General features: G+C 41.4%; 1 protein-coding gene across 18 annotated transcripts in view; it reads left to right on the forward strand.

The window, feature by feature from the left end:
• The window catches only part of MYO3B (myosin IIIB), a 409912-nt gene that overhangs the window by 41359 nt on the left and 342032 nt on the right, over positions 1–26521 (forward strand). For all 18 annotated transcript variants that reach the window (XR_011528407.1, XR_011528406.1, XR_011528404.1 and 15 more), the window contains one exon: positions 1836–1981. Coding sequence is in view for 14 of the 18 variants with exons in the window: in XM_070580113.1 (XP_070436214.1) it covers positions 1836–1981 (146 nt within the window). In the remaining 4 variants the exon portion in view is untranslated. The remainder of the gene's footprint in view (positions 1–1835; positions 1982–26521) is intronic.

A 26521-nucleotide genomic window follows, 5' to 3' on the forward strand; every position in this document is an offset into this window, starting at 1 on the left:
ACCTGATTGGGGTGTGGAAAGTGAGGCCTTTGGGGGCAATGAAATGGCCTCTGCTTCTGAAATTGGAATTATTTGAACTTTAGTTTGAATGCACATTTGAACCTAATGTGTTGAAAGTATGACAGGATATTTTATTGCAGGATAATCTATTTAGAGGATGAGGCTGGGATCAGACCAAGGATGCAGGTATATGGAAAAACATTCTTCAGTTCAGAAGCCAGAAGAGAAGGGTGGAGGGCAGTTAGGGGAGCAAGAGCATCAGGTCTCAGGTAGGATAGCAAGCACACTTGCCAGGTCTTGCAAGTTCAATTAACTGGTCTGGCAGAAAGCAGGTGCACTAGTTTTCTGTCACTGCCATAACAATACCACACATTTAGTAACTTAATAACACACGTTTATTATCTTACAATTCTCTGGGTCAGAAGTCTTACCCAGCTAAAATCAACTTCTCCATTTGAAAGTCTCACAGACATCTCAGATTTAGTATGTCCCGAATGGAGCTCTTGCTTTTCAACCCAAACCTGCTTCTCCTGGTATCTTTCCCTATCTCATTAAATACCAATTCCATTCTGGAATTGCTCAGGTTAAAAACTCTGGACTTGTCCTCAACTCCCCTTTCTTGTAAACCCCAGTCAGCAAATCCAGTTGGCTCTGCCTTCAAAATGATACCCAGAACATGACTGTTTCTCACTGTCTCTAGTTTGCACTCCTGCAGTAGCATTTTTGACTGATTTTGCTTCTTCTTCTCATGTCCCATGTTAATGTGTCCTCAGCATAGAAGTCATCATGATTCTTCTAACATGTAAGCCAGATCTGTCACTCCTCTGCTCCCCACGGCCAGTTGGCCCATCTCACTTGGAGTCAAAGCCGAAGGCCTTCTGATGGCCTAAGAGGGTGGGTGGCCCTGTCACTCTGGCCCTCTTTGCTCACCAGTGATTTTGCTTGTCTACCTTGTAGGCTATTTGACCCAATATATCATCAAACTCTCAAAGTTTCCCACCTACCCATAGCCGTACGTCATCCTTGGTCAAGGAGGCAGATTTCAGGTCAAATAGGGACGCCTGGTCCCTCCACATCCCATGGCCTACCCCTGCGTTCTCCCAACCCTATTTTGATAGCCATCAGAGCCTGAGTGAAGGGGCTTTTCCTTTCTGGCTCAAAAAGTTGATAGAAACAGATTTCCCTACAAGGTTCCATGCTCCCCAAACCAGTGACAAGCCCAGGGGCATTTTCTGGTTCTGTTGCTCTTGTACCCGGTTAGGCCAGTAACTGAGGCAGCAGTGGCAGCTGAAATACAAACCAGTTGTTGGGGTTTGAGGAGGGGGCAGATGTTCTTAGAAAAAGGGAATCGGAGGGAGTGGTTCCTATTTTTTCTTAACCACATCAGTCTTCCAACATCTTTCTGCTCAATTGACCACACTCATGGGGATTTTGTGCAGCAGACAAGCATCTTCGAGAACAACTGTTCCTCACTGTTGAGTTCAGCAGCTGGTAATGTGGCGAAGGATGCAGAGAAAGCCTTTCCTTAAGGGTTTTCAGGGCTGTATGGTGAGGTATTCACCCTTGTGCCTACCTTTACACTGTTCTTGGTACCTAGAGAGTTCAGTGCATATTTATTGAACTGAACTGACACATTTTTAAAAGTTAATGAATATATCAGATGATAAATCAGTCACACACAAATAAGGCCTAGGGATCACCCATCTTATTATTACTGGAATTCAATATCTGTGTAGCCAAGGAACTGAGAAGGGGACTAAGATCGGCCAAGAGCCTTTTAGGACGTCTGAGGTGGCAGTGAGGTTGATGTGTTGTGTCCTGCTTTTGTCTGATAGGTCATTGCTTGTGAGCAGCAATATGACTCTTCCTATGACGCTCGCTGTGACGTCTGGTCCTTGGGGATCACAGCTATTGAACTGGGGGATGGAGACCCTCCCCTCTTTGACATGCATCCGGTGAAAACACTCTTTAAGATTCCAAGGTAGGACACAAGATGGCGCTCTTGGCTCATTAGTTCTTTGTGAAAGAGGCTCCTTAGAGGGATAATAAATAGTTCGTAAACAATTTCTCTTTAAACCTGAGAAAGCCCTATTGTAAACTGTATTTCTTTTCGGGAAAAAAAAAACGAGGAGAGGGGAAAGAGGCTGTTTTTGAATGATAACATATCTCAAGGAATAATAGGACTGTATTGTAACAATTGCATATTTTGAGTACTCCGATTTTTCTGAGATGTTCATTTTTTGTGCTTCGTACAAGAAAGCTTTTATGCAATTTTGTATTAAATAATGTGCCTAACTACTGGTGTTTTCTTTTTAATTATATGATCATATCTGGTCATTTTTTCCAGTTTGAATCTTTCTCAGTATTCAGGAAAATTTGGGAATAAACAAAAATGTGCAACATATTTTTGTATCCACTCAGACCAGCGCTCAAAAATATCAGAAAAATGTAACATCAGTCATATGAGTTTCTCTCCATCCTTAATTTCCGTCTCAATGGGAAACTGTGCTGAAAGAGGTCTGTTTGCAGGATATTTAAATGCCAGTGTATTTTCTATTGTATGTATTCATTAGGGGTTTGTACAAGAGCTTTGGTTGTTTATCTTTCATCAGAATCGGGCTCATGTTTGGCCAGCTCAAGGCTCTAGTTACTGAAAACGAAGAGACCAGGGAGCTCTGTCCAGGCGAGGCTGCAAGTTGAGATTCGTACCTTTCACATTTCTCTTTCAAAGGCAGGCTCTGGGCCGGCTGGGAGCCTTTTAACCGCTTTAACAATACAAGTGTTAACCTTTCCTTATCTGCACAATCACACAGCCGTCACAGCCTTTAAAAATTTCTCCTGATTGCAATTTGCATTTCTGATTAGGTCTATTTATATGCAGATGAGGCTCTGTGGCGTTCATCATCATAATGTTATCGTTTTATACCTAATCCAGATGTGAACAGCCACCCACCACTATTCCAAAAATGATTCCCACCCAAGTCAGGGTTGGTCGGTTTGCCTTTTCTGAAGTACAAAAACAGGTCATGGTGATTAGAAGAACAGACAAAGCTCCTGGCTTTTTAAATTAATAGTCTGGTGAACCTTCAAAATGATGAAAGAACGCAGGACCCCAAAACAGTATTGTATACAGTAATATGTCAGGAAATGAGAAGTGGTGTCTGGGATGATTTATGTGTGTGCTTTGATGTTTTACAGATGGTTTACTCTTCACCATTTGTTTACTGTGGCTACATAATTTCCCAAATATCAGATTCAAGGTGTGATTTCTGCTTAGCAAGATATATGTACTTTTAATAGGTCATCTACTTGGGTATTTTTTTCCTTTCTTCAGTATGTGTTTGTGTATGAACCAACTGTTCAAAAATTTCATAGGGTGACAAATGGGAGGCAGTTTAGAAGGGGGGTGTGTGTGTGTATGTGTTTAAATAGACCATCTCCAATGATTCCTCTTAGCTTGCTTCTATGTCCAGCCAAGCCTCTGATCTCTAATAGTCTCTATGCTCTCACTCTCCTTACTTCTTCCTTCTTGGGAGAAGCTTCCAGATCTGAAACACAAATAACCAAGTCCCTCAGTGCCTGCCTTGGGAAAGAACCCCAGGAATGGGACAATTGCTAGAAAAGGATCTTAGCAGTGACAAGGATCCTTATCCCAATGTAGGTTGAAGCTTTCTTTTTCTCATTCTAGTGTAACCTCCTGCCCTTTTACCATCTCTTGGTTTCTGTGCAAGTGATGAATCAGATCGAACTAGGGAATGTCAACAGTAATTGGTCAGCAGATCCTCAGTGCGATTATGTGTGTTCAACACTTGCCATTGTCACAACCTTAACGGCTGACTTGACATTCCTGGGCAGGAAGGATGGAGGTTTTTTTAAAAAAAATCATAGCATATTTGCATATACTGCATAGCTTTTTAGACTCACCAAGTTATTTACTTAAAAATTACCCTATCATTTAGAACCATGCAGTTCTCTTATGAAGGATTGTGGATTGATTAAGCATGTATGTGTGTATTATCTTAATTTTAAGTGCTAAAAATATAACCATTCCTCAGAAAAGCTCTTTGATGAAGAATGGAAAAATTAAGCATTTACATATTGTAAATAGGCACTCAAATTATTTACCTGTGTGTTTCATGGAGATCTCTCTCAGCATTTGTTTTCTCCATTTCTCCTATTTGGTTATGAGTGTTTTCAGTGTTCTGGAATTCTCTTCAATTAAGTAATGGAGTCCATTTTAAGAGTACTCTGGGACCCAGACTACTGTGTGTGGCTTCTTCATCTAGCCTTCCTCATTTGCCTCTTCCATACAACCCTTTCCTTACTAGAAATAAATTGAGTAAATTACTAAGTAAGGGAAGAAAAGAAAACCTTTACCGAGTGAGGGAAGAAGTGACTTTCACGAATTACAGAGAACTTACGAATTAATGAAGTGCTGGTTCCATGTGAGGTGAGCGCCTCAGATGTCAAAAAGGCAGGTAATTATACAGGTTCCCTGGGCACTGTCAGAAAATATGAAGCGAGACCTGCCTGGATGTGGTTGATTTGCCTGCACGTGGGTCTCCTTGCTCTTCCCCTCTGCCTCTACTCACCTTCTCCTTTCTTTTGACCTTCATATTAGAAGATGACACATGGAGTAATTGTGACCTGTCTTTGAAATACTGCATGACTTGCAATCTTTCCCTTATTGCAAACACAGAAATTATCTGCTGATTGGCAGAACATCCACTATTTGCTGAACCTGTCAGCATGTGTCATCTTGTCTAACACCTGCACTCTGAAAAAGTCACCCCTCTCTGACAGTGGCTGTTTTGTCTGCTATTTTTCTTTAGGAGTTGGAAGAGAGGAAAAAATGAAAATCGTTTCTTTGGGCATCAGTGGGTTCAACAACATCTCTCTCATAATTCTCTTCTGAGGACTCCTTTAAAATTCCAAAGAGTTAGAAGGATCTTGCAGATGACCTGGATATATTTTTCACTTAAAAGGAGATCTGTTTCATAGATGTAATTGCAAGAACCTATAGAATTTGGAAAAATATATAATTATATTGGTCTTTTGGCAATCAGATATCTTTCCTTAGCTTGGAGTTTTTGGCTAATGACCTCTTTGACCTCCATAGACAAGGGTCAGGAAGGCAGTGGGGACCAGTGTGGGTGTGTTTATTGGACAAGGACTGGGAGCCGTGTCTTCTGCCCATTTATTTGAGGCCAGGTAGTAGCTGACTCTGTCCAGTGTCTTACTGTGCACTGAGTACTTCCACTTCATTCCTAAGGAAAAATGAAGACTGTTTTCAGGATTCCCAGCAGAAATATCCTTGGCTGGAAGTAGATGGGATAGAATGACCTGAACATTCCAGCCACTAAAGCCAGTGATTTTCCCTTCCTAAAGCGAAGTTTCCCTGCAGTACCCAATTCAAGAAAAGGAGAACTTGTAATAATTACCATTTCACATTTGGGCTTGTTTTCCTCACCAAATTTAGGTTGTTCCGCACTGTACCCAACTGTATTAGTTTCCTAGGGCTGCCACAACAAATTACCATGAACTTGGTGGCTTAAAACAACAGAAATATATTCTCTCACAGTTCTAGAGCCAGAAGTCCAAAATCAAGGTGTCGGCAGAGCCATGCTCCCTCTGAAGGCACTAGAGGAGAATACTTCCTTGCCCTTTCCAGGTTCTAGTAGCTTCTGGTGTTCCTTGATTTGTGGCAGCATAACTCAAATCTCTGCTTCCATTTTCATGTGGCTTTCCTACCTGTATCTCTGTGTCTTCTTCTTTTCTGTCTTGTCCAATAAAGATACTTGTCATTGGATTTAGGGCCCATCCCATCTAGGATGATCTTATCTCGAGATCCTTGTCTTAATTACACCTACAAAAGACCTTTATTCCAGATGAGGTCACATTCTCAAGTTCCAAGTAGACATATCTTTTGGAGGCTACAATTCAAACCACTGTACTAACCAACTTTCATGTTACCAAATTCCCTGAGAAATTAATTTGGGGGCAAAATATAGGACAACTAGCTAAATGATGATGGAGAAATAATAATAGCTTAGATTTATGGAGTACTAACTATGTAGCAGGCACAGTGGTACGTGTTTCATAAATATAAATGCGTTCAATCCCCATAATGACCCTGCGAGGTAAGAGCTATCACCACCCTTTTTTCTAGAGGAGAAAACTGATTGCCCTGGGAGAAAGCCTCTGGTCATGTACCTATGGAGGAAAAATGATTTGAATCTGAGAAGTTTGATTCCAAAGCCCACACAAATTGCAACTACATTGAAAAATTATAGCTTTTTCTTAAATTATATTTATTTATCGATAAAATCTGAATTGAGCACCAGGGAACTGGAGTAAATAGACATGAATAAGACATCTCGATCTTTAAGAAGCTTACAGTCCAGCATCTTTCTCTCTGCTACTGGTTTTAAACTGACATTGTAAACCTGACTTAGAATTTTATTAGCGTCAATGACTATGTCAGTCAAGGAACTGAAGAACAGAAATTCTGTGATTATGAGTGAACACAGGCCCTCCTTGGCTCACTGATTTGTGATCCCCAAACCAGAAATCCCTCCCTTCTCCAGACCCCTTCAGACAACTGCCTTTCAGTTCCTAATTTAGAACACTTATGGCAAGTGTTTGAACTGAAGAATTGCAGAATATATGTTATGTAAAAGCAGAGAGACATTTCAGGTTATCATTATTGGTACCTAGAAGTTTCTTTCCGTCCCACCCTCCTTGCAAAACCTGGCCCTGCCACATCAGGTCTATTTCTGGTATAGTTAGCATCTCCTCCTCCTTTGCCATACTCTTATTTTTTCAGTAGGAAATGTTTGCTTTGATTCTGGGGTGAATGGAAATCTGTTTCTAGCATCCTGAGTTGGAATGCATTTTCTCATGGAAAGTATTTTAAAAAGTTATTTAGGAGGAGGTGATGTAACAGCTGAAGTTCTCACTTTGGGTGCATTATTAGGCTCTTGTGGCCAACTAGAGTTTTATGGTTGAGTCGGAGGACTTAGCCTGTCTCTAGAACTTTATGCTTATGGAAAAAATGCTTTCCAAGCTCTAAACCACCTATTTACAAAAGTGCTTTGGAACACAATCTGCTGGGATTTGGGAATGCCCATGCCCTCTGACCTAGGACACCTCTAACTTTGGTCACTCTAAGTCAAGCTCCTCTTGAGTGCTTGAGTTGCAAGATGAATAGAACAGTTTTTTTCTCTCAAGGAGAGCATAGTTTTACTGTCTCCTCCTCCATTCATTGGCAAAGGTGAAACAGGCAGAAGTTGGATAGCGAAAAGGAGGAGCAAAGAGGAGAAATTAAAAAGGATACTTTTGGGCTACCTGGGTGGTATGGTTGGTGGGGCTTAGAAAGGGTAAGTTGCCACTTGAAACATTTGTGAATCTTTTTGAAAGGTTTCCTCAGGGACTCAATATCTACAGTTGACTCTTGTTCTGAAACAGAATCATTGGGTTGCACTTTCATCTAATTTCATCTGAATTTCGTTTTTTGAAGGTAAAGATTCCTTTTATTCTGGCTTTTCTAATTCACAAACCAAATCAATCTCCTACACGGGAAGCCTGCTCCTCAGCTGCAAGAGGATGCAGAGGCAGCAGGGAGTCCTGAGTCACCGCTAATTGTCTTACTATTACAGAATTGTCACAAGACATTTTCCCTTAGGGCTGTGAAATATAAGGAAAAGAAATTAAAACTAAACTATTATTGTTGAAGTGTAATGAGCGAGGGGGGTGGGTGTTTAATGGCACAGTAAGGCTGGATTTGCCCCAGGGAATTTTGGTTTCTCTTCACCAGCCGGGTCGCTTAGCTATTGGCCTTTTGAGCAACGAACCCTCACAATCCTGGCTTTGATCATAAAACAAGAAGAGCTAGAAGAATTAGCACCATTTAGCATTTATTGATTGCCTAACAGCAAAAAAAAAAGTTTTAAATACATCAATAGAAAAACGTTAGTCTTTTATGAGTCTTTTTCTTTCTTTGGGAGATTTCTAGTCCCATTTTAGTACATTGTGGTTTTTATCCCTCAGGATGTCCTGGGGGTGCCCCCCTCCACTTGGGGTATCCTCTTTATTTCCTTGGGAACACGGTAGCTGGAGGCAGCTGGTAGAAAGGTCCCAGAAGGCTTCTACTCTGTGGAACATGTTTCCAAACTCTTTTTTAATTTGAGTTGAGCAGCTGGGCTGTTAGTTCCTATGGAGGTGCAGCTTGCTGCCCCCCTGAATCCTGGCAGTCAGGGAGAGTTCGGCTTTGCAAGGTTTCCTATAGGGATCAGGTGGCAAAGCAGGAGTGTGCCTTCAGGGACTGCTAGTTGCCATCGTTGTTGAGTGAGAAGCCCACCCTGAGAAAAGGGAGAGGCCAGAGAATGAGAGGTGTTGACTTACAGCACCATCCATGCTTTCTCCCTTATTACCCTGATTTCATTATTTTGGCACTACTCATTTTGGCTAATTCCAACTTAACTCCTAAATGATGGCGAGATGGGCAGAGACATTAGGAAAGGAAACAGACTCAAAATAGTACCAAAGGGTTTGAGGCACCCTAGTTTCATCTTGACTCCAGAAAAAACTAGGGAATAAAGGTGAGGAATAGTTATAAACTGCCTTCATGGGTTAGCTTAGTGGTAGGGCAGGGGCAACGTAAAGATGAAGAGAGGGAAGGTGGTAGTCTGGAGTAAGGCTCTTCACAGCTGAAACTGTCATTTCTGGAGAATCCTAGAGTCAGATGAAGCCAGTGTCATCAGAAAGAAAATATAGTGTCATGGTCAAGCAGTGATATGTTTGTATTAGTTATCTACTGGTATGTAACAACCACCCCAAACTTAGTTGCTTAAAACAACAACCATTTATTATTTCTTGTGAGTCTGTGGGTTCTTGGGATGGTTCGTGGATCTTGACTGGGCTTACTCGTGCATCTGTGGTCAGCTGAGGATTTGGCTGGGGGGTGTCTGGTCTAGGATGGCCTTGGCTAGGATGACTTGGCTCTGTTCCATGTGATTTCTCATCTTCCAGCAGGCTAACCAGAGTGGTTCTCACATTGGTGATAGGTTCTAAGCATAGATACAGGAAGGGATAGAAAATTGGGCCATTGTTTCAGTCAATTTACCACAGTGTTCTGCAGTCAGTCTGCGTGGGTTCAAATACCAGCTTCACCACCTTCAAGCTGTATGAACTTGACTAAGTTACTTAATGTTTCTACACCTCAGTTTCCTCCTCTGTAAAATGGAGATATGACAAATATCAGCCAGTTGTTGTGAGCAGTTAATATAAAGTGCTCAGAGCAGTACATAGTAACATTTGATTTTTGCTGGGTGTTACCAAAGAAAAAATCTCAAGGGGTATATTTATACTGTAAGGAATTTGCTTTCCCTTACAGCTCAAGAATTGAAACCTTCCATTCAAAAGGGCCACCCATGAGATCGATCATTTGAAAGTTTAGCTAATTGATTGATTGATGATTGTATGGGGAATTGAGAGGGAATGAAGACTGATTTCTTAATAAATCCTTACTCTTCCACTGTGCCTATCTGATGGACTCTGCCATGAATATCCATTGTCATAACTCCTTTGTTTATAGACACACTCCTAAGAGATGTAGCCCCTCTCCCTGCCGCCATGCACACCCGTGAATGTGATGGCAGGAACTGCCCACTGGGAAGCAGAGTTGGCCTTGGTTCCCACTTCCCTAATGTCTCCAGTGTGTAGTGATACTGTCATTCTCTGAAGAGAACTCAGGCCACAGTGCTTTTCCTTTCCTATCAGTCCCATTTTTATGGCAGCTTTGTGCTTGGTGGATGAGTTGTGTGATGGGGACTCAGCTGCCTTCCTCTACAGGGTTCCTTCAGTCCCCTTGGTAGGTACAACTTTCCCCTGGGTTCTGGAAATTTCTTATCCCCAGGTAAAGGGACAGTAGTAGAAGTTCTAGATAGAGGGCACGGACTCAAGATTGCCTCTCATTTTGCTCCCATTTCCTCTACCAAAGAGAATGATTTTTTTTCCAGCCCAGCCTAGAAAGGCTAAAAACATTGGCAAAGGGAGATAGAAACCCAAGCCAGCCTAGGGGATTGTAAGGAGAGCACTTAGTTGTTCCAGGTGAGTTCGAGGTTCTTAACTGAGAGGGGTGATACCCTAGGTACTGAGAGAATATACAGTACTGCTAACCTACTGTAGTGATCTTGGAAGAATTCTGGAGAATAAGAATGGTCTTAGAGAAGTGAAAAAGGGAGAATGTGCTTCAGTTTTTCAAAAAAGGGAAGAAGGTAGAATCTTCAAACTACCATCTGGTGAGCTTGACTTTCATCCTGGGCTAATTACTAAGATTCTTTCTTTTTTTCCTTGAATAGTTTATGAATCCTTAGAAGAAAAAGCTGTGATCACTAGGAATTAGCATGGGTTCACTAAAAATAAGCCACATCAGACTAATGTCCTTTAAGACTGGTACAAATGGGGACTGTCTTAGACATAATATATTTGGAATTTTGCCCTTAGGTAATCACTACCAGTCTATGTTTCTCCAACTTGGCCACAAAGATACTACAATAGAATCATAACCCAACATGGTGGGGGAAGTCCTAGAGGCTTTGGGCAGGGCTCTGCTGACCATCCTGCCTGCTGAATGTTTTAAAATGTATAATGAGTTGGAAGATATTGGTAGCCTGTTGATCACGTTTGTGGAAGGGGTAGCTGGTATGCTGGATGACGGACTTAGAATCCCAAAAGACCTCAGTCGCCAGGAACAATTTCGTCTCTAACAAGCAAATAGGGTCAGAACCCTGGTGAGCGGTACAGGCTGAGAAAACCATGGCTCAATAACCTACAGGGGAAACATGAATTTAATTGTGGCTATAAGCCCAATGGTGATCAAACGGTAAGTCAATCTTGTGTGGTTAACATGAGGTTTGATAGTCAGAACAAATACCATCCCTGCCCCGACATCGGCTATGTCCTAGCCAAAACATCTTTGGAATGATGGCTTCATTCTGCACACCACACTCAAACTGCTGCAAGAGAGAGAGTCTTACCCTGGCAGAATTCTAAAAGCCCTGAAGCTGCCATTTCAAACTTGGAGTCAGAAACCTGGGTACTGGTTTTGCTCCTGCTCTGTCACCAGTCTATCATTTCACCTCTCATAGGGGCAAAAATAACACCACCCTTAAGCAGAATGTTTTGCACTCAGATAACAGGGTGTGTGTAAACTGTTTTCTTCAGCATCCTCCCTACATTCTGTGGATGCTAATAGAGAGGAATGTGAGTAGTCACCAACTGCAGGACTGGGGCCATTCTCTACAGCAGTGAGTCTCACCCAGCACAAGGATCCTTAGTCCTAATTACAAGTTAGAATCTTCTGGGGGCTTTAAAAAGTACCAGTGCCTGGGCACCACCCCCAGAGATTCCAATGTACTTGGTCTGGAGTCAAGCTCAGCATTTATATAAATATATAATTAATTTTACATATATATATTTACATATATATATTACATATTATATATTATACTATATATATATATTGTAATATGCATAGCCAGCCCTGGTGGTCTAGTGATTAAGATTTGGCACTCTCATCTTGGTGGCCTGGGTTCCTTTCCTGGTCAGGGAACCACACCACCCATCTGTCGGTTATCATACTGTGGCAACTTCGCGTTGCTGTGATGCTGAAAGCTATGTCACTGGTATTTCAAATACCAGCAGGGTCACCCATGGTGGACAGGTTTCGGCGGAGCTTTCAGACTAAGACAGACTAGGAAGAAGGACCTGGCCACCCACTTCTGAAAAAATTTACCATGAAAACCCTGTGAATGGCAGCAGAGCATTTTCTTTTATAGCCCTGAAGGTGAGAGGATGGAGCAAAAAGACCAGGTAGGGTCCTGCTCTGCTGGACACAGTTTCGCTAGGAGTCAGAATAGACTCCATGGCACTAACAACAAAATAATATGCATATTGTTTTGTATTTTAAAATTCCCTGAGATGATTCTAAAGTGCAACGAGGGTTGAGAAAAACCCTGCCCTGAAACAACTATCACGCTGTTGTTTGCTTGTTTATTTATATTTCCAAACTCTAGAGTCACCCCTGGAAATTCTGGTTTCTGCCTTCCCTATCTCCTTCCTGTGGTGGAGAATTGAGAAATGAGAGATGATACTAATGGGACTGTGTTGCACATTGTAAAGAATGTAAAAGCAGAAAGAAGGATTCCAGCAGAACAGTCAGTGGTGACTGTTTAGGGTTGAATTGTGGTATATTCCCCACAAAAAGATTTGTTGAAGTCCTAACCCCCCAATACCTCACAATGTGACCTTATTTGGAAATAGGGTCATTGCAGATGTAATTAGCTAGGTTAAGAGGAGGTCATACGGGAGCAGAGTGGGCCTTTAATCCAATGACTGGTGTCCCTATAAGAAGAGGGAGATTTGGACATAGACACACACAGAAAGACATGTGAAGGTAGAGATACACAGGAAGACAGCCATACTGCCATAAGTCAAGGAATGCCTGGGCCACCAGAAGCTGGAGGAGGCAAGAAAGGAGCTTCCCTGAGAGACTTCAGAGGGAGCATAGCCCTGCTGATACTTTGATTTTGGACTTCTGGCTCTAGAACTGTGAGAGAATGGATTTCTGTTGTTTTAAGCCACCTAGTTTGTGGTACTTTGTTATGGGAGCCCTAGGAAACTAATACAGTGATTTTATCTAGTTTTGAGCCTGTTGCTCCTGGATGGCTGCCAAAGGCATGATTAGGGATGGGGGAGTTGGGGGTAGGAGGGAGGTGCTCTGCCTAGGAGAGTCCTGGGGGTAGAGGAGGGTTAGATTGGTCAGTCTTCCACTCCATCAACCCCCAACTGGTATTTCTGTAGAAATCAAGACACTCTTACATGAGCCTAGCAGGATTCAGTCTGCCTGTAGATAGGAAGTGGGTACAGGAGAGTTCCTCCTCTCCCTTGCTCCAGACTTCTGAGCCCAGAACTTCCTTCCCCATCCAGACCTGCTTGGCAGGAAGGAGCCCCTCCCTTCCACAGTGTTCAGCATGGAGAAGAGAGCTCTGCATTTCTTCTCTGAGTTTCCCCCAGACTCAGGACTTCTGGAATGGAGTACAGAATGAAAGGAGATGGCTCTTAACCTTCAGTCTTTCCATCTCAGAACAAAGGGGACTGTGTGGTAGAAGTAGAACTTGGGATATTGAGAAGTAGCTGTGGTGGTCCATTTGGGACAGGTGCTGTGAAGTGGGTGGAGATTTCCCAGAAGACCTAGATGTCCATCTGGGCAGGGCCAAGTACGCTGGAGTATGACCCAAGGAGCAGCACCACTGCTTTCTATGTCCTGAAGGGCATTCATACCTGCACAGAGCGTAAATGGGCATTTAAGCATCATTCTTTGTCCTGGCGATGGGATAGAGGGGTTGACTTCTACCAGGCCTTATTCAGGTATTATTCTTTAGCTCCACACAAAGCTTGTGGCCAACTCAGGGAATGGTGAGGAGCACTGTGTAGGGGCTCTCCTTCTGGACCCTGTGGCCTTACTGCTTCCTCTGTATCTGAACCCTCAGCTTCTGCTTATTTTGGCCTCTCATTCTTGGTGTGAACCCTGGCTTTGCTTTCTGGAGTTCTGGTCTGCTCCTTGCCCCCCAACTTTCTGTGCCACCTGTGCCTTCGTTTGGAAGCTCCTGCATGCATGCTGCGTTACTTATGAGTCTTGATGGGAGTGGCTCCTCATGGCTTCCCTTAAGCTGCAGTCCGTACCTAGCTCTGATGAAAGTTAAAGGGTGCCTTGTTTAGTGGTTATATGACAAATGCCATCAAGTTTCAACTAAATAGAGCTTCACAAATAGACAAGTGGCTTTAAAAGATTTTTGCAAAGAAACTTCAGATTGAATCTAATTCTACTAATCCAAGCACAAGCAAGTGACAGAAAAAATGGCTGAGATGATGACACTTCTCCACCTAGGACAAGCTGTTCTTCAGGCACGTGAGGTTAAAAACAATGGCAAACTAAACAGATCTGCCAAGAAATCATTTAAAAAAATTCAAAACTACCATGAAGACCATCTGAACTATGAATTTATATCCACTTCTGTTAATGATGAGCCTCTTCCTTAGTATATACTGTGCAGGAAGTTATTACTATGACACCATCAAATCTCTACTGTCTAACTGCAGAATGTTTTGGGTACTGTTAAAAAACATATTATTTATTTCATCTTACTCATTCCTTTTTTAATTTAGTAACATTTGTACACAATTCATAAGAAAGGAAATCATTATTGGAGGGTGCTCTCAAAAATTTCTTACTGAGGGGCCGGCCCCGTGGCCAAGTGGTTAAGTTCATGTGCTCTGCTTTGGTGGCCCAGGGTTTTGCTGATTCAGATCCTGGGCAAGACCTAGCGCCTCTCATCAAGCCATGCTGAGGTGGCATCCCACATAGTAGAACTAGAAGGACCTACAACTAGAATATTCAACTGTGTACTCGGGGGCTTTGGGGAGCAGGAGGGAAAAAGATTGACAACAGATGTTAGTTCAGTTGTCCATCTTTAAAAAAAAAAGTTTCTTTCTGATAAAGTGTGTAATCAAAAAAGTTTGGAGACTGCAGTAGCTTTGGGCCTCAGTTCAGCCACTGTAAATAGTTCTTTTACAATTGTCTATACCTTCACAACTTACATTTACTGTCTTATACGTAATTTCTTTGAATCTCCACTGCAACTCTGATAGGTAGGGTTTTTCTCATTTTAGAGTTAAGGATTCAGGGCTCAAAAGAGTTATGGTTTGCTTAAAGACACACAGTTAATAAAAGTTAATAAATGGCAGGGGGTGAGCTTCACCCCCTGCTTCAAGGGGTCTAAACTCCCCAAGATTGAATGCAAAATGGACTGTTTTTAGGACGATGGTTGTTATGGGCTGAATTGTGTTTCTCAAAAAAGATATACTGAAGTCCTAACCCCTAGTATCACAATATGTGGCTTTATTTGGAAATCAGCTCTTGACAGAGGTAATCAAGTTAAAGTGTGGTCATCAGGTTGGGCCCTAATGTAATACAACTGGTGTCTTTATAGAAAGGGGTTAATTTGGACACAAAGACGGACACATACAGAGGAAAGACAATGTGAGACTTAGGGAGAACACCATGTGAAGATTGTGTTATGCTGCTAAACCAAAGAATGTCTGGGGCTACCAGAAGCTAGAAGAAATAAGGAAGAATCCTTCCCCTACAGGTTTCAGAGGGTACATGGTCCTGTTGACACCTTGACTTTGGACTTCTATCTTCCAGAACTGTGAAACAAGAAATTTCTGTTGTTCCAAGCCATCAGTATGTGGTACTTTGTTACAGCAGCCCTAGGAAACTGTGGTCCATAATACAGTGGTCCATAGCTCTTAAAGGGGTCCATGACCCAAAAACATTTAAAACCACTGATATAATCCAATGCAGCCATGAGCAGAGGAAGAAGTCCAGAGGCTGAGATCGAGTTTTCCAAGGTGATATGGCTAATTAAGGGAGATCCATGGCTGAGTCCCTCACATTCTGACTCCTAAGTTCAAGTTCAAGGTCAGAAGGGGTGAATGGGGGGAAATGGGACCATCTCTTTCATCAGTAGATTTGGTGTTCATCTTACCTTGGTGGTCCACCTCAGTCTGGCACAGCTCACCATTCTTCCGTTGACTTCAAAGGAACACATGGGAAATGTGTTGCGTCTTTGCCTTAATGATAATGCACTTCCCTGAAGACCATAGTCCTCCTTCTGGCCCCACCCTTTACTCCTTTCCCTCTTAAAGTTCACATGTTGGCACTTCTGTGTTTATTAAAAAGGAAAAAAAATAGCCAACTGTAACTAAATATGTATATCAACAAGAAAATAGTTCATTGGCTTGGTAATAATATGCTCTCCAACTGGAAAGGAATTGAAAAAAATCAATGCACCTAACACAAAATTGCAAGTAAGGAAAGAATGACCCCAGGGGAAAAAAGTTTGCCAAATGAGTTTGGCAAAATGTAAGAGCTTCCTAATTAAAACTATTTCAGTTCTCTGGGAGCGTGTGTGTGAATAATGACCTACTTACAAATGGACTGTAAGTTGATGCTTAAATTAATTTATTCAATCATTTGATAAATATTTATTGAACACTTATGATGGTTAGGTATTGTATTGGGCACAGCAGTAAACAAAACAAATTCCCTGTCCCCACGGAGCTTACATTTTAGAGGGAGAGAGAAATAATAAACAAAGATAATATATAGTATGCCAAGTGGTGATAGATGCCTGACCATAGAAAAATAAAGTGGGATCAGAGGAATAAAGAGTGACAGCATGGGTCGGGTTTGCTATTATATAAGGTACTGAGAGAAGGCTCCCTGATAAGGTAAAGGGAAGAGTATAAAGGGAGTGAGGGAGAAGGTCATACTTAGGGAAAAAGTAAGAGCAAAAGCCTTGAGGTGGAAATGAGATGGGCATGTTTTAGGAACAGCACGGAGGCCAAGGCAGCTGGAGCACAATGAGAGAAAGGGAGAGAAGTAGGAGAGGAAGCCAGAGAGAGAGAGAGCTGGGGACAGATCATGTAGGCCACTGCAATGATTTGGATTTTTCTGTGAGTGAGATGGAAAGCCATTGGAGTAGAGAAGTAACCTGAAGTGACTTGTTTAAAGCACTCTGGATACTATGTGGAGAATGGACTATTAGGCAATGGCGGGGAGTGGGGTTCGGGTGAGAAGTAGGAGTAGAAGCAGAGAGACAAGGTAAAAGGTTCTTGTTATAATCAGGTGAGGGAGAATGGCAGCTTGGATCAAGGTGGAGGTAGTGAGGAGTAGTTGGATCATCAATATGATTTGAAGATAGAGCTGATAGGATTGCTGATGGAATGGATATAGGGCATAAGAGAGAGGACATAGTGAAAATCTCAAGGTTGTTGGCTTGAGAAACTGGAAAACTGGAGTTGCCTTTTTCCAAGGTGGGATAATTGTGGGAGGAGCTGACTAGGGTGGTGGGGAGCACAGGAATCCAGAGTTCCATTTCAGACATTAAGTTTGAGATGTAAATTTCTCATCCAAGTAGAGATATTGAGTAGGCAGTTAGACACAGGAGACTGGAGTTCCATGGAGACATCTGGAATGGAGACATAAATGTGGGAATCATCAGAACATATGTGATATTTAATATCATGGGACTAGTAGACTTCGTCTGGGCAGTGGGTGTAGATAAAGAAGGTAAGATGTCCTGAAGCCTACTCCTAAGTTTAGAGATAGGAAAGATGAAGAGAAATGAGGAAAGGATTTTGAGAAGGAGTAGCTATTGAGGCAGGAAGAGAACTAAAAGAGGGGAGGTCCATAAGCCAAAGAAGAAGAGGCTGAGACAGAGAGAATGATCAACTGTATCAAATGCTTCTGAGTCAAGTAAGGTGAAGATTATGAATTGACCATTGGATCTGAGGATGTAGAAGAAACTGGTGATCCTATCAAGAGCCATTTCAGTGGAGCTGTGGGGATAAAAACCAAAGTAGAATGGGGTCTGGGGTTCTAGCAATATTCTATTTCTTGACCTGGGTAGCGGTTATACTAGTGTTAAGATTGTATGTGATATATTTTGTAATAAAATGTTTTTAAAAAGGAAGGGGAAGTTTGCTCTATAGGGGAGCAGAAAATGGGATGGTAGCTGGAGAGAAGATGATGAATACATTTTGTAAGTTTCAGTGGTCATTTGTATATGTGAGTGTTATAAGTAGGGGGACTGCCAGTACACATGCATGATACTATAGTGTGTGTTATGTGTATACATATGATGTGGTCTCTCATTATAAATTGTATGCGGCCTGAAACATATAGTGTAAGGAAATGTGCCTGGTTGTGGCATGATACAATATTTAGCATTGTTTCACCCCACCTAAGATGATTTGATACTCTCAGTTGTTATCTGTATCTTTTGGGTTGAGGATATAAATATCCAAGAACAACACAGATTAGACTTAGTCAAAGTTCAAAGTTAAATATATAAATGTTTAGGATGACTGTAAATAGAGTATAGGATAACATCAGTTGAATATTAAATGTATAAGTGCCTACAGTGTATGAAGGATTGCTCAAACTTGTGGAGATGTAGAGATCAGCCAGTCAGAGCTTCTGCCCTCAGGAGTTCACAGTTTATTTAAAACTTCCTCATATGATGAAGAGCCAGCCCTGGTGGTCTAGTGGTTAAGATTTGGTGCTCTCACTGCTGCGGTTTGGGCTTGTTTCCTGGTCAGGGAACCACACCACCTGTCTGTCGGTTGTCATACTGTAGTGTCTGTGTGTTGATGTGATACTGAAAACTATGCCATTGGTATTTCAAATACCAGCAGGGTTACCCATAGTGGACACCTGGTGGACAGGTTTCAGTGGGTCATCCAGATTAAGATAGACTAGGAAGAAGGATCTGGCCACTCACTTCTGGAAAAATTTGCCATGAAAACCCTGTAAATAACAGCAAAGACATCGTCTGATATGTATAGCGCCAGAAGGTGAGAGGATGGCATGTAAGACCAGGCAGGGTTCTGCTCTGCTCTACACAGGGTCACTAGAAGTCGGAATCAGCTTGATGGGACTAACAACAATATGTAATGAAGTGTGCATGTAAGGCTGAACAAAGTGAAAGTGTAAAGGATTGTAAAGATGTAAGAGGAGAAATGATTAATTTTGACCAGAGGTGATTAATTTTTTTTGTTTTGTTTTGTTTTGTTTTTGAGGAAGATTAGCCTGAGCTAACATCTGCCAATCCTCCTCTTTTTGCTGAGGAAGATTGGCCCTGAGCTAACATCTGTGCCCATCTTCCTCTACTTTATATGTGGGGTGCCTACCACAGCATGGCTTGCCAAGCGGTGCCGTGTCTGCACCCGGGATCTGGACCGGCAAACCCCGGGCTGCCGAAGCTGAACATGTGCACCTAACCACTGCGCCACTGGGCCAGCCCCAGAAATGGTTAGTTTTGATCAAGAGATCCAAAAGTGGGGCAAAAGTGGGTCCAGGTGTGGAGTTGCAGGGATTAGAGATGAGACTAGAAAGACACCTCAAGAACTGAGTACTGAGGGTCTTGGCAGCCTGTGGAACAGTTTTTTGGGACTCTAGAGAACTGGAAGCCGTTAGCCCTTTTGGAGGAGAACAATGACAAGAATTCATCTTGTGTTTTAGAAAGATCCCTCTAGAGACAGAGTAAAGATGAGCTGGAGAAAATAGGAGGAGAGAGGAAAGGCAGGCATGCAGAGGCTGTACCAGGGTCCAAGCAAGTCAGCACCCAAAAAGGACGGGGCAGCAGAGGTGGAAGTGTTGGGACTTGCTGACTGCTTGTGGGGCAGGGTCTGTGGGCCAGGGAGAAATCAAGGCTGATCCTTGCCCACATTCAGGAGGATGTGCTTCCCTTGACAGTGTACTGAAGCCTCCCTATAAATCCCGGGGTCCCGGTCAGAACCCTGGATCTGGACTTTTCCATATCAGGTTCTCACTCCAGCATCCATCTTTGTCACTCCTTTGTGTACTTGGGGTCATTTGTCTGTTTATCTCTCTGATTGGAATGTAAGGGCCTTTGAGGCCTAGGACTATAACTTTGTGAATCTTTATATCTGTTGTAGCACTTAGCCCTGAATTGTATGCATATGATGTACTCAAAATTTTTTTTTAAATAAAAAGTGATTTTGAGGTAAGTACGGATAGTTGTACCATTAACTAAGTCTGGAAATAAAGAAGTTGGTTTGATGCAGAGTAGGAAGGAAACAGTGAAAATTAGAGAGGTCAAGCGGCATAGCCTTTTAGAATCAGACTTCTTGGTTATTTATTGCTGTGTAACAAACAACCCTAACACTTACTGGCTGAAAATGCTTAGTGGCTTAACAATTTATGATTCTTTGGGTCAGGAGTTCAGGCAGGACTTGGGTACGTGGTTTTTCTGCTTCACATAGTGAGAATCGGCTGGAGCATTAACTCAGCTGCTGCATCCAGCTAGCAGTTGACCGGACTGGACAGTCCAAGAAGTCTTCACTTATATGCCCCTGGGGTCCTCCATGTGACCTCCTCTCCCTGCCTGGCTTCCTCACAGCACGGTGGTCTCAGGGTGGTGGGACTTCTGATGTGGTGTCCAGCTTTCCAGTGTACAAAAGCAGAGCTGCAAATCTCGTAAGGCCTAGGAGTGAAAGTTGCACATGTTGCTTCTGCTGCATTCTACTGGTTAGAACAAATCAAAGGGCCAACCCAGACTCAAGGGGAAGAAAATAGTCTTCACCTCTCCAACGGGAGAGTGGCAGAGAAATTCTGGCCATCCTTAATCTACTGTGCAGACAATCCTGGATTTGAATCCTGGATCTGCCACTTGCTGGTTGTGTAATTTGGGGTAAGTTATGTGACTGTTTTAGCTGAGATAATATCAACATTACTGGGTGCTGTGAGAGAAAGAGACGATATGGCAAAGTGCTGTGGCATATAGTAAAAGAATAGTAGCTTCTGCTATTACCACTGTCACGTGCACTTAAAGAATAAATACTGTTAAATTGGGAAGAGGATGCTTGTTGGATTTGACATTTAAGAGACCTTTGGTGACTGGCTTATTTTGGAAGACAGACATAGCATGGAGACAAGAAAAGCCAGTGGCAAAAGTTAAGCTGTAAGTGGATTTGAGGGCAGTGAGTGCAGCTTGTCAGTAAGAGGGGAAATAAAGTGAAAGGGGCTGTCATGTGGGAAAATCAGGTTAAGTGGAAGGGCAAGTGGAGAGGTGGAAAATGCAGACATGTGAGAGGAGATAATTGATGAGGGCAAGGTTTTAAAAAGGCTCTTAAGATTTTACAGATTCATAGTTAGAATGCTTGATTATGAACCAGAAAGCCATTGGGGTTGCTTTCATAGCAGGACTCCATCCCTTATTTAACTTTTCTTGCCTCCAGCTAGAGGGCTTTCTTGTCCTCACCTCCCAAAGTCTCCCACATGTTGGAGACAGACACTTAAAGAATATGTATTTCCTAGATTTTTAAGTCTTGGCCTTAATTTTAGAGTGCTGTGAATTCTTTGCCTGTAAGTCACACCACTGGAGACTCCAAAACTCTGAAAATGTTCATGCATTCCAAAAGATTCTAAGAGAAAGTGCTTTTCTGTATAATTTGAAGGAAAACGTGGTAAAAACCTACATCATATGTGGATTTGGGAGTAATTATAGCATGGCTGGGGCCAAAATTAGAAAATTAGAGTTATTAGGAATACAGGTAGGGAACCAGGTCCCCAAGTCAAGATGAGTGTATTCACAAGCTAGGACAGTCAAGGTCACATTAGGCAGGGGCCAGGACACAAAGTGGCAGAGCTGTCAGGTCAGAGAGATGTCAAAACCATGAGCTTCAGGATAGACAGAGAGAGGCAGGGAGTTAAAGGACTTTAGTGTCCTGCTTGGATTACAGTCCAGGTAATGCCAGATTTTGTTGCTTGAAGAAAATCTGTGATCCTACTGAGAGTTTACTTTTAGCATCCACTCTTACACCCTGATTTTTCTCTTCTCTCTAGTTAGGTATCCATCTCTCCATCACTCGTCTCATTCCAAAAAGTATTTAAGACCATTTACAAAAACACAGACTATGCAACAAGATGAAAACATGTGAGGCAAGGAATTTTGCACCAACTATAAAACAAAGGAGAAAGATTAAGCCAAGGGGAAATTGATAAACAGAATGCACATCATACTTTCTTATTCACTCATGGACCGCACGTTTGCTTCTGACCTTCCTAGCTGCCAAGGCAAAAAGCAAAATACAGTCAGTTACACAGTTTGCAGTGTTCAGAAGATTAAAAACAAGCAGCATGTTCAGGATGGATAACATAGCAAACAGTGACTTCACTGTCATCTTTATGGTAAATTCAACAGCAGTTTTTCAGTGTAGATTGATGTCATGACTACAAAGAAAAATTTAGTCAAAGTTAATAAAACAATGCAGCTCACATGTATAGTTCTCTGGTGGCTTGGCCTAATACAAGATTAGTTTTTGGATTTTCTAGACTGATGGATTGAGTGCCCATTTTGGCTATAAAACTAAACACATCTAAAGTCAGTAAAGCATCTAATTTTGATTTTTAAACTAACTTTAATCCATGTTGTTTTCTGATATACTCCCTGAGTTAAACAAATGAATTTTTGGGTAACTGATCAAGTTGGTTTGTTGTTTGTTATAAACTAATTATATTTTTGTAGGATATCTACCAGAAATATGACTGGTTTTAGAATAGTCATAAGTAATCATTTCTATGTCTCATCTATTTCTTAACATTTTTTGTGTTAAAAAAAAAGTCAGTGCTCTTCATGTAGAAGTGTGCTTATCATCATTTTCTCTGTCATGAGGAGGAGTGGAAGGACTGACATAAGTGAGAGGAGGTCCAAGTTCTGTGTAACCATTGTAATAAATATGAATCTATAGTGAGTTCATACCTCTTAGTTCATGACAGATTCTCATTCATGGAGTTAGCAATTAAAGGAAGGTCAATAAAAGCTGCAAACAGTTCTATGTTGTTCTTAACTGGTTTCTTCTGTTGGTAATAGTGTAAAACCGTGGGTAATGGACAGAGTGAATGAAAGAAGGAATCCTAATGGAAACTGGTCAAAGTATTAAATTAAATATTGAGTAATATGGGGTTATGTGCTTAAAACTTTGCTTTTCTGTATAGTAATTCACTCAATTTATTGAATATTTTGCCTATTTATAACTCTAAACTTGATGGCTGCAGGGGATAAGGAGATATATTTAAAAGTGTGAGACACATTTACTGCTCTTCAGTCTTGGTCATCTAGTTGGAATGACATGTGAAACAGGTAGATAATGTGAGTGTGTAAAGGAGTACCGAGGAGCAATAGTCAGATGGAAAGAAAATTGCGACGTATATAACAGATAAAAAATTAATATCCGTAATATGTAAAGAACCCCTTCACATAAGTAAGAAACAGGCTAATTGAAAAAGGGGCAAAAGATGGAATTGACATTCCACAGAAGAAATACAAATGGTCATTGAAAACATGAAAAGATGCTCAAACTGTTCAAATCACTATACGTAGAAATCAAGAAAACGTGCAATAAAATAATGGGACACATTAGAGCTGCTTCATAGGGGCACGTAAGTTAAGTGAATCCAGCTCAAGTGAGGGATTGGTATGAGGCAGTTCTGCCTGGGGGAAGGTGAGAGTGAACTGGGAATCTGCTGTTTGCTCAGGTAGTCAGACATCTCACAGGCTTCTGCTTAATATGAGGGATTCCCACCACATGGAGTGTGAGTCTGGTATTTAAAGAGGCATATTTTTCATATAACAAAGCCCCAAGTACTTCATCCAGAGCTCAAGAGATAGCCTAAGAAGAAAGCTACCTGAGTTGTCCGTATTTGGAGTGTGTGTGTAAGTCTCCAAAATAGCCTATTCCTAAGAGGTCTTCAAAGGTAATTTTAGCTATACATGGTTTTCACCTTACCACTTTAGAACCTACACTTTCCCATTTTTTTTTTTTTCTACTCATCAGATTGGTAGAACTGGGAAAGACTGCTAATAACAAGTGTTGGTGAGAATGTGGGAAAACAAGCATTATCATTCTCAAGGGGAATATTGGTAAAGGCTTTTGGAGGGCAATTTGTCAGGATCTATCAAATTCTGGAATAAAAATACACTTTGGCACAGTAATTCCACTCTTAGAAATCCGTCTATAGACATACCACATAAACTTGTTGAGGTTAATGTAGCAGAATGTTCATTGCAGCACTTTTTGTGTTAGGTGTCGATGCCAATAATCCATAACCAATGTATAAATCAAAATTGGAGTGAGTTTATTATGAGCCAGGTTTGAGCACCATATAGCCCAGGAGAGATCTTTCACAAAGAAATGAGGCACTCCAAAGAAGTGGAGGTTGACAGAGTGGTTATCTACTGTGAAAGAGCATGTATCATATATGATTGGAATATCCCTTTTACAGTAGTCACAAGATTACTCTGCTGGTACAGCATTTCACAGACCAGTTGATGAACATAGCAGGCAGCAGGTCTGTGGTGTTGAGTTGGGTGGTCACAGGGTGAGTGCAGCAGGCCAACAATCAATCCTTAGTTTAGGGAGAAATGCTTATCTTTAAGGAAATGCCAATATGGGGAAGTTACATTCTTGTCTTTAAGGGCATTGTTCTTGTCTTTGGGACATAGTAAATACTTAAAGCAGACATACAATGCATGCTCAACACCCATGTCAGGCACTTTTGGAAAAACAAGTTCAGGCGGAATTAGTTTTACACCAAATGGCTTCCTCATATACTCCAATATATCCTATTACTTGTCATTTATTTATCATAGGAAAGACTTTCTGTCAGTTGGGGAATGGCTCAACCACTATGATATATACATTCTATGGAATAATCTGCAACCATCAAAAACAATGTGTAGATCTGTATGTCCTAACTTGGAAAGATTTCGAAAACACGGTTCTCAAACTTTAGTGTGCGTTAGAATCACCTACAGGACTTATTAAAACAGAAATTGCTGGGTCCTGCCTCTAGAATTTCTGATTCAGGAGGTCTGGTGGGGGGCAGGACAGGAAGAATTTGTGTTTCTAAACAAGTCTTACATGATAATGATCCTGCTGGTCTGGAGTCCACACTTTGAGAACAGCTGTTCCAAAAACTCAGCATTCAATGGAAAAAATCAAGTTTCAGATTATCATGTACAGTATGGTCCTAGTTACCATAAATCCCTGCATATTTTAATGAACATAAACTCATGGAAAGAGGCTCAAAGGATTTACATCAAACTGTTAACAGTGCTTTCCTCTGAGGAGGGGCAGCACTTTTACTTTGATTCTATACTTCTGTACTATTTCAGTTTTTTACATGGAGGATATATTTATGTGCTACTTGTGTTACAAAAAGAAATTATAAAAAGAAACTAAAATAGAACTGATAAGTCTGTTCAACAGTTGTAAGAGAAACAAGACTAGAGTTTGGATGAGAAAGACTAATGATGCTATGGTGATAGAGCAATGGAATAAAAAATTTTCACTTTGGATGTTGCTCAGCTCTCTGGACACGTAGTTGCTTAGATCTGAGGTGCATGTTTACTTCTCCATGAGCCTATTCTCTAAGATTTTGGATTTGACTTTTATATTCTTTGACCTTCACCCAGTGCTGTTTAAACCTGTAGTTTCTACCCACTTGCACAGTGTAGGCTTCTGTCCTTGCAGCCCTGTGTGAGCATAAGCCTTCTGTAGCCTGACAGTCACTCCTAGAGCCACCATTTTGTGTTGCCTCCAGCTGTTGCAGGGTTATTGGGATGGGAGCTTAGGATAGGACTTGGCAGGGGTGAGGGGTTGGAGCTGTGACTCGAGGGAAGGCGGATACTCACCAAGGGAGCTACTACTCATGGCTAGCCATTGCATGAACTTAGACAGTAACTTTTGTTGTTATTTCGTCAGCCTTTCTTTAGTTGAATTTGCATAATAAATGTGAGAGAAGAGAAAGAAAAATATTTTACTCCAACTAACACCACTGCCACTACTACTAGTTCTACAACCATGGAGTTGTGTAATATTTCACCATTTACAAACTGTATCCACATGTATTATCTCAATTAATTCTCAGACTCTAGAAGGAAGCGTTATACTTAGTTTCCAGATATGGAAACTGAAGCCAATGAAGATTGCTACTAAGTAGCAGATTTAGAATTTACATCCAGGTTTTATAACCTCAAGTCCAGTTTCCAAGAGTTCAGAAATGAGGAGGACCTCTTCTTTTTCTCCTCAAGGTATTTTTTTAGTTTTTGTTAATGAGGTAATGAAATGGATAGGGCACAGGGAATACAAAAGTGTGAACATATTTTATCTCTAAAGCCTCTAATTAAAAAGTAGTATAATCTTAAAATAGATACTTGAAATAAACATTATCATTTTGTTTCTCAAAAATGCACACATTTCTTTTCAAGAAAATAGAATTGTATAGGTAGCTCATAAATCTCTTGAATAGGGTGCCTCTGGTGCCTACAGATACAGATAAATCATGCTGAGAGGATGCTGAACCATGAAATGATTCTGTTAACATGTCATCTGTCTAGAATATATTTTCAAATCTCCGACAGAAGGGTCTAAATTATGAAGGGAGGTGGCCTAGCAAAGTTGATACTTTGGTATTTGATACTTTTAACCCCCTCCATCTGCTGCCTCTGCTTGTGTTGAGTCTGGCCTGGTGCATAGAGTTGATGGCCTAATGCTGAGAGTTGCTGGAGTTAACCATTTTAACATGCAATGAACCCAGAAATTCCTTAAGCTGTGTTATCTTGTGAAAAGTGATGTATCAGTGCTACTTGTCTGATGTTACTAAGAAACTGTGAAAATTCCTGAGTCATAATGAGAATTTGGCCACAAAGAAGCCAAATTTTATGCGTTCTTGCTTTGTGCCCAGCAATGAGTCTGATACTACCTACAATGGAATTTGGAAACCTTCCTTAAAATGGGTTTTATGTTCAAGTTGCTTTGTATGTAGTCTCAGAATTTGGTGTGGGGACTAGCAGGTTTGAGCAGCCTA

This window comes from Equus przewalskii, chromosome 17 (assembly GCF_037783145.1).
Source record: "Equus przewalskii isolate Varuska chromosome 17, EquPr2, whole genome shotgun sequence".
Classification (NCBI taxonomy): domain Eukaryota; kingdom Metazoa; phylum Chordata; class Mammalia; order Perissodactyla; family Equidae; genus Equus; species Equus przewalskii.